The 9,470-nt window shown below is 42.8% G+C and overlaps 1 protein-coding gene across 4 annotated transcripts in view; it reads right to left on the reverse strand.

Moving 5' to 3' along the window:
• LOC121551980 (nicotinamide riboside kinase 1) overlaps positions 1–9,402 on the reverse strand; it is a 28,843-nt gene extending 19,441 nt beyond the window's left edge. For 3 of the 4 annotated variants that reach the window (XM_041864668.2, XM_041864665.2, XM_041864666.2), the window contains exon 1: positions 8,978–9,402. In XM_041864668.2, the coding sequence (XP_041720602.1) occupies positions 8,978–9,006 (29 nt within the window). In that variant the 5' untranslated portion in view covers positions 9,007–9,402. Of the gene's footprint in view, positions 1–8,965 lie in introns of all 4 variants that reach the window. The other variant, XM_041864667.2, reaches the window with a different exon arrangement.
• Between the last annotated feature and the right edge of the window lie 68 nt (positions 9,403–9,470).

Here is a 9,470-nt window from a genome sequence, read left to right on the forward strand (position 1 = left end):
AAAATTCAGAAATGTCCATTCCGAACTACAACATTTTCCGTCTAGATAGAACTGCCAAAGGGGGCGGAGTTTCAATCTACTGTAGAGATAGCTTGCAGAGCTCTATCATACTATCCAGGTCTGTGCCCAAACAGTTTGAGCTTCTACTTCTAAAAATCCACCTTTCCAGAAATAAGTCTCTCACTGTTGCCGCTTGCTACAGACCCCCCTCAGCCCTGAGCTGTGCCCTGGACACCATATGTGAATTGCTTTCTCCCCATCTATCCTCAGAGTTCGTACTGCTTGGTGACCTAAACTGGGATATGCTTAACACCCCGGCCATCCTACAATCTAAACTAGATGCCCTCAATCTCACACAAATTATCAATGAACCTATCAGGTACAACCCTAAATCCGTAAACATGGGCACCCTCATAGATATCATCCTGACTAATTTACCCTCTAAATACACCTCCGCTGTCTTCAACCAGGATCTCAGCGATCACTGCCTCATTGCCTGCGTCCGTAATGGGTCCGCGGTCAAACGACCACCCCTCATCACTGTCAAAAGCTCCCTAAAACACTTCAGCGAGCAGGCCTTTCTAATTGACCTGGCCCGGGTATCCTGGATGGATATTGACCTCATTCCGTCAGTAGAGGATGCCTGGATGTTCTTAAAAAGTGCTTTCCTCTCCATCTTAAATAAGCATGCCCCATTCAAAAAATTCAGAACTAAGAACAGATATAGCCCCTGGTTCACCCCAGACTTGACTGCCCTTGACCAGCACAAAAACATCCGGTGGCATACTGCATTAGCATCGAACAGCCCCCGCAATATGAAACTTTTCAGGGAAGTCAGGAACCAATATACACAATCAGTTAGGAAAGCAGAGGCTAGCTTTTTCAAACAGAAATTTGCATCCTGTAGCACTAACTCCAAAAAGTTTTGGGACACTAAAGTCCATGGAGAATAAGAGCACCTCCTCCCAGCTACCCACTGCACTGAGGCTAGGAAACACTGTCACCACCGATAAATCTACGATAATCGAGAATTTCAATAAGCATTTTGCTACGGCTGGCCATGCTTTCCACCTGGCTACCCCTACCCCGGCCACCAGCAAAGCACCCTCCGCTGCAACTTGCCCATGCCCATTCAATCGAACGAAGCTTGCACCCGCCTGCCCGACTAGAATCACTACTCTCGGCGGGTCTGACTTAGAATATGTGGACAACTACAAATACCTAGGTGTCTGGTTAGACCGTAAACTCTCCTTCCAGACTCACATTAAGCATCTCCAATCCAAAGTTAAATCTAGAATCGGCTTCCTATTTCGCAACAAAGCCTCCTTCACTCATGCTGCTAAACATGCCCTCGTAAAACTGACTATCCTACCGATCCTTGACTTCGGTGATGTCATTTACAAAATAGCTTCCAACACTCTACTCAGCAAATTGGATGTAGTCTATCACCGTGCCATCCGTTTTGTCACCAAAGCCCCATATACTACCCACCATTGTGACCTGTACGCTCTCGTTGGTTGGCCCTCACTACATATTCGTCGCCAAACCCACTGGCTCCAGGTCATCTATAAATCACTTCTAGGCAAATCCCCGCCTTATCTTAGATCATTGGTCACCATAGCAACACCCACCCGTAGTATGCGTTCCAGCAGGTATATCTCACTGGTCATCCCCAAAGCCAACACCTCCTTTGGCCGCCATTCCTTCCAGTTCTCTGCTGCAAATGACTGGAACGAACTGCAAAAATCTCTGAAGCTGGAGACACTTATCTCCCTCACTATCTTTAAGCATCAGTTGTCAGAGCAGCTTACCGATCACTGCACCTGTACACAGCCCATCTGTAATTAGCCCACCCAACTACCTCATCTCCATATTGTTATTTACATTGTTATTTATTTTGCTCATTTGTACCCCAGTATCTCTATTTGCACATCATCTTCTGCACATCTATCACTCCAGTGTTAATACTAAATTGTAATTATTTTGCACTATGGACTGTAGACTGTACGTTTTGTTTTTGTTTATTCCATATGTAACTCTGTGTTGTTGTTTTTATCGCACTGCTTTGCTTTATCTTGGCCAGGTCGCAGTTGTAAATGAGAACTTGTTCTCAACTGGCTTACCTGGTTAAATAAAGGTGAAATAAATCAAATAACAAAATTAATTGTGTGTTTACAATACAATTGCAAATTCACTGATATTATTCTGCATCTACATAGAAAGAGGCCCACACAGGACAGACAGAGGAGCATTCAGGAGAACAGAGAGGGAGAGAGAGCACAGGTATTATGGTTAGTAATAGGTTAAGACAGTTGAATGTTCAGCATGCTTAAGATTGAATGAACTGTAAAAATTAACTTTAATGAAACTTGTAAAATTAACTTTGTCCATAAAATGTATATAGTATGTATAAGCTGGAAGTAGAGGCCTAAGCATTGTTGTTCACTAGTTTACTCCAATTAGGGAAGGAGTGGTGGGGTTGGAAAGTAATAAAGGGAAATATATTTTATGAGTGAGTGAGTGAGTGAGTGAGTGAGTGAGTGAGTGAGTGTATATATATATATATATATATCCTGAGTGGCGCAGTGGTCTAAGGCACTGCATCGCAGTGCTAGCTGTGCCACTACAGATCCTGCTTCGAATCCAGGCTCTGTCGTAGCCGGACATGACCGGGACACCCATGGGGCGGCACTAAATTGGCCCAGCGTAGGGTAGGGGAGGGAATGGCCGGCAGGGATGTAGCTCAGTTGGTAGAGCATGGCGTTTGGGTTCGATTCCCATGGGGGGTATAAAAAAAAAAATGTATGCACTCACTAACTGTAAGTCGCTCTGGATAAGAGCGTCTGCTAAAATACTAAAATGTAAATTGTGTATGTATGTGTATTGTGGCATACAGCAGGTCAGCCACCAGGGGGAGACTCGTCGAGGCCTGGTAACAGATGGAGTATACATCACGAGACGGTGGCTCCATCTGCTGGACGTGCCAGGTCTCGACGGGCTCCCAGGACAGGACTAATTGGGGCTGATTGGGAGCTGGTGAGTAATTAAGGGCGGATTGCTCACCAGCTGTGCAAGGCCCATAAAGCTGCCAGAAGGGCAGCACATGAGAGAGGACTGGGGGAAGTAAGGTAACGTCCATGTAGTTGGAGAGGGTCTCATGGGGGAGACCCATGAGACCGAGATAATCATACTCTGTCCGTGTCTGATCTGTGTAAACGTCTTGACCCAACCCCCTGATCTGCCACAGTATATATATATATATATATGCGAGAAAAAAATACATATGGGGGATTGGAAGTGATGCAGACAATTACATTGATGGAAGTTAATGTATCTGCAATATTAAAGCTGATCAACCCCCTAAAAAAAAGATTGAATGAACTGCTATTATTATTATTATTATTATTAAGGAACAGAAATTATCCCATATTTTACCTTTAGCTCAATTCAGGTAGACACACTACATTACCAAAAGTATGTGGACACCTGCTCGCCGAACATCTCATTCCAAAATCATGGGCATTAATATGGAGTTGGTCCCCCCTTTGCTGCTATAACAGCCTCCACTCTTCTGGGAAGGCTTTTGACTTTATGTTTGAATATTGCAGCGAGGACTTGCTTCCATTTAGACACAAGAGCATTAGTGAGGTCGGGCACTGATGTTGGGTGATCAGGCCTGGCTTGCAGTCTGCGTTCCAATTCATCCCAAAGGTGTTCGATGGGGTTGAGGTCAGGGCTCTGTGCAGGCCAGTCAAGTTCACACCGATCTTGACAAACCATTTCTGTATGGACCTCGCTTTGTGCACGGGGGCATTGTTATGCTGAAACAGAAAAGGGCCTTCCCCAAACTGTTGCCACAAAGTTGGAAGCACAGAATCGTCTAGAATGTCATTGTATGCTGTAGCTTTAAGACTTCCCTTCACTGGAACTAATGGGCCTAGCCAAACCATGAAAAACAGCCCCAGACCATTATTCCTCCTCCACCAAACTTTACAGTTGGCACTATGCATTGGGGCAGGTCACGTTCTCTTGGCATCCGCCAAACCCAGATTCGTCCGTTGGACTGCCAGATGGTGAAGCGTGATTCAGCACTCCAGAGAACGCATTTCCACTGCTCCAGAGTCCAATGGCGGTGATCGTTAAACCACTCCAGCCAACGCTTGGCATTGCGCATGATGATCTTAGGCTTGTGTGTGGCTGCTCGGCCATGGAAACCCATTTCAAGAAGCTCCCGATGAACAGTTCTTGTGCTGACGTTGCTTCCAGAGGCAGTTTGGAACTCGGTAGTGAGGGTTGCAACCGAGGACAGACGATTTTTACGCGCTTCAGCACTCGGCGGTCCCGTTCTGTGGTCTTGTGTGGCCTACTACTTTGCAGCTGAGCTGTTGTTGCTTCTAGACGTTTCCACTTCACAATAACAGCACTTACAGTTGACCGGGGCAGCTCTAGCAGGGCAGAAATTTGACTGAGCTATTTGATGGTGCAAGGTTTCCTCCAGACGTGACACTTGGCATTCAGGGCAAAGAGTTCAATCTTGGTTTCATCAGACCAGAGAATCTTGTTTCTCATGGTCAGAGTCCTTTAGGTGCATTTTGGCAAACTCCAAGAGGGCTGTCATGTGTCTTTTACTGAGGAGTGGCTTCCATCTGGCCACTCTACCATAAAGGCCTGATTGGTGGAGTGCTGCAGAGATGGTTGTCCTTCTGGAAGGTTCTACCATCTCCACAGAGGAACTCTGGAGCTCTGTCAGGGACCATCGGGTTCTTGGTCACCTCCCTGACCAAGGCCCTTCTCCCCCGATTGCTCAGTTTGGCCAGGCAGCCAGCTCTAGGAAGAGTCTTGGTGGTTCTAACCTTCTTCCATTTAAGAATGATGGAGGCCACTGTGTTCTTGGGTACCTTCAATGCTGCAGACATTTTTTGGTACCCTTCCCCAGATCTGTGCCTCGACACAATCCTGTCTCAGAGCTCTACGGACAATTCCCTCGACCTCATGGCTTGGTTTTTGCTCTGAAATGCACTGTCAACTGTGGGACCTTATATAGACAGGTGTGTGGCTTTCCAAATCATGTCCAATCAATTGAATTAACCACAGGTGGACTCCAATCAAGTTGTAGAAACATCTCAAGGATGATCAATGGAAACAGGATGCACCTGAACTCAATTTCGAGTCTCATAGCAAAGGGTCTGAATACTTATGTAAATAAGGTGTTTTTTTTTATCTTTAATAAATGTGCAAAAATTTCTAAAAACCTGTTTTCGCTTTGTCATTATGGGGTATTGTGTGTAGATTGATGAGGAAAACAATTTATTTAATAAATTTTAGAATAATGCTGTAATGTAACAAAATGTGGAAAAAGGGAAGGGGTCTGAATACTTTCCGAATGCACTGTAGTATACAGTCTTGTAATGTTAGGATGACTTTAGCTGGTCTATTTGATCATATCTAAACAACACTTTCTGCTGTAGTTACACATAATCCTCTGGCATATGGTTCTGCTGTTTTGGGGGATTGGTATAGCTTACCGCACTCACTGCTTGTAGATCATTTTATATATTGACACTTTCTTGGGCAGTGAGCTACCCTGAAGGAGCAAAGCCTATAAATCGCCAAGACTTTCATTATTCATTATTTAATAAATGGTGAAACACATTTCTATGTGGTGTTTCCTTTCTGAAATAAAGTGAAGCCAGTTCAAAAAGGGGAACCCGAGTGCCTGCCTCAGCTGACGTATCAGCCAATTAGATGCTAGTAGCAATCACACCTGCCTTATTTGGCGGTCCATTTTAGCTGACCGGTTCTGGTCACACATCCTGCTGCCGCTTGCAGCTAATATGCGTTTGCTTCTTTTACGCCCACCATCCCGTTAGGTTCTGTTTTGCTGTTGGGGGATTGTTATATCTTACCGCGCTCACTGTTTATATGTTCTTTTATATATTGACGCTTTGCTTGGGCAGTGAGCTACCCTGAAGGAGCAGAGCCTATATCGCCAAGACTTACATTATTCATTCTTTAATAAATGTTTAAATATTTTTACGGGCCGTTTCCTTTCTGAACTATGTTTAACGGCAGAAAGGGGAAGAGTTAGTCTGTTCTGTTTTTTATTTTCATGTGGAGTCTCTCCCAACTCGAGTGCAGCTGGGACATGTGTAATATCCTGTCAGAGCTTTTGTAAGCGGCCTTTACAATGTTCTTGCTGTAAAATTTTTGGACATGTAAGAAGTGTCTACAGACAGGAAAAGCTGAGATGTGGTAAAAATCACTATGAAGGAGATTTCACATTTAGTGTTAGAGAATGGCCAGGGAGCAAAATGTTGTAATTGTGGTGGTGAACATGAAGCGCAATCCTTGGAGTGCCTGATTAGGGTGAAAGACACTGTAGTTGCCAAAATCAGGGCATTTGAGAGCCTCCTTTGCGGAGGCTGTCAAAAGGGTAGAAAGATTGAGTATCTCTGAAGATCTGGTGGTAGTGAAGACCAGTAGACCTACACCGCAGCCTGAGTATCACCAGCAGGACCTAGACATTGTTCATGTGAAGAAAGTACACTTTGTGTCATTTATAGAAATGGTGATAAACAGAACTGCACAAGTTGAAAAGAAGTCAAGAAAGCTCAATGATCGACATTGTTTCTGCAGCTGAACTCTCTCTGGGATTAAAATATTTTACATCTAAAACTATACTGCATCTAAAGTCAATCTGGCGACATCACAATCATGACAAAATGTTTTTCTACTAATTATTTGCATTATTTTTAAATGTTATCGTGTTTCCAAGCCAAATCAGAGTTGTATTGAGGTAGGCTAACGTTAGCTGTCAGCTACATAACCAGATACATAACCAGCAGTCTATGGTCTAGCTACCGGTATACTCACCACCACTGGGTACCAACGAACTCCAACCACCTATTCCGCATGATGATAGGGTCCTTAGGCAGGGCATGCAAACCATAGTTGTTGGCTGTGCATCTTGCTGGAAGCATGCATTGCATGATCAATCCGTATAGGGCTTTTCAGTTTCAAACGGCCGTGATCCTTTGAACGCGCTGGTTGGGGGCGATTAAACAACAACGGAGGCCCATTCAATGAAGGGAAGCGAAGTGCGATTTGCACGTGGAGCTTGGCAAAAGGGGGCAAGATTTGTTGCCATAATTGTATTCCAAACCCAACCTTAATTTACTCATTGAGATCCACTGAGGTAGCAAACTCCGTTTTAGACGAGACTGACTATGACCAAAATGATCCTATTTACACTTTGGTTTTTAGGCGCATTTAAATGGTAATTTTATCTTCCTTGTATGGAATGTACTTTTCTTTTGTAAAAATTTTTCACCCCTGTCCAGTTTGTGGTGACAATATAACTTTTGCGTGTAGTTCTTCATAAAACTGAAAGAATAATCACATAATACCAATAGTGATGGCGTCTTTTTGTAGGCACTAATGGAGACTAACTCAGCTATGGCTCGTTGGCCAAAGCCTATGGGGAGATTCATGCATTTTCTGGAGGGTTTTTGGATAAACCCCGAAATTAAGGTCTGCAGTTAACACAGGTTTAGAAGATCTTATACGTTTTGTTCTATGAGAAAATCTTCATCAGCTAACGTCTCTTTGTGTGAATTTTGAAGCATTTATGTCATCAAAATAAGCACATAATGCAAAAAGGCTTCATAATTCAAAACGTATACTAGGTCCCGTGTAGCTCAGTTGGTAGAGCATGGCGTTTGCAACGCCAGGGTTGTGGGTTCGATTCCCACGGGGGGTCAGTATGAAAATGTATACATTCACTAAATCGCTCTGGATAAGAGCGTCTGCTAAATGACTAAAATGTAAATAATATCTCCCTCCAAAACCTGTGTTATGCTTTGTTCACGTTATGTCAGAAACTCGGGACCTCCAGTGTTAAAATGAACATACATTATTTGCATAGAGCTTCCTATTGGTTGATTCTGATACCGGCCAAGCGGGAAATTCGGGATCCGCCTAGGTTAGCAAGTTAGAAGTTTCCGAGATGAAGTGAACGCGGCATTAACCTAGACCTTATTTTCAACGTTTATCCCAGAAACCCCATTCATTTTGACCAGAGGTTTCATTTCCGGTTTTTAGGACTACATTGTGTCACACCATGTGGACATTGATTACATTTTGTCCTCAAAATCAATCAGCATTATTTGGAAATGTAATGAATGGACTAGGCCTACTGTTAGGGACTAGGCCTACTGTTTCTTGAAATAGATGTATGTGTCATAAGTACAAGAGTAGGTGAAGGGAATTTTATTAATGTTTTCATTAATTAGCTTAGGTTCAAAGTTCCATAACCTTACATGGGACAGTCAAACCATTGCACAATTACCACGTTGGTTCAAAATAGTAAGAAAACAAATAACACACTGCATGAATTTACTCATTAGCCAAGTAAAAAAAATAAAAAAGCTTTTAGTAATGTCACAATTTTAACCAATTTAAATTTAAGAAATGGAACACTAGTCACTTTAATAATGTTTACATATCTTGCACTACTCATCTCATATGTATATACTGTATTCTATTCTATAATATTCTACTGTATCTTAGTCCATGCCGCTCTGTCATTGCTTGTCCATATATGTATATATTCTTAAATTCCATTCCTTCCTAGTTTTGTGTGTATTGGGTATATGTTGTAAAATTGTTAGATATTACTGCACTGTCGGAGCTAGAAGCACAAGCATTTCGCTACACCCGCTATAACATCTGCTAAACACGTGTATGTGACAAATTAAATTTGATTTCATTTGATTTGAATGAAGTTATATTTGTGTTTGCCATTATGTACAAAAAAAGGCGGTCAACTACCCCAATGTCCAAAAGAAAAGCCCAAAAGAATGTAGGTATATTTCAGATTTAATGGTCAGATTGAAGGGTCATGATTCTGAAATAACAAGGTTTCGTCTCACACAATTTCAGATCAGATTCAAATAATAGCACGTACAGTAACACTTACCCTCCTATTCCAACGACAAGGGTCCTCATGGCTGAAGCTAGTTGAGAGGTTGTGAAATGGTCCAGTTGAATTGCTGACAAATGCGGGTAACATAAACCTCGTGCAGAATTGCGAGAAATTATAAAAACAGGGCTAATGTTACAGGACTTTTATGACAGTCGGTCCATTGCCTGATAGTGGTTCCGCTATTCCACGGCAGGACGAACGGATTCGCTGTCCTGCCTAAATACGTCACCATTTAAAGGGATCCACGATGCACGACCCCTGCCCTGTCCTGGGACAAAATCTGTAGTGGGTGCAGAGAAATATTATAATGAATTAACATTTCAAAATAAAACATTAGCTAGCTATATGCGCTACATTCTTTAGGATCATTAATTACGCAAAATGTACTAAATCAACCAATTTTTGAAGTGGGCTATTTTAGGTGCAAAGTCCTGTTTTCATCAGTCCATTTCTACTCGTTGATAAGGATAATAGCGAAGACATTAGT

The sequence above is a fragment of the Coregonus clupeaformis genome, chromosome 18 (assembly GCF_020615455.1).
Source record: "Coregonus clupeaformis isolate EN_2021a chromosome 18, ASM2061545v1, whole genome shotgun sequence".
In the NCBI taxonomy this organism is placed as follows: Eukaryota; Metazoa; Chordata; class Actinopteri; order Salmoniformes; family Salmonidae; genus Coregonus; species Coregonus clupeaformis.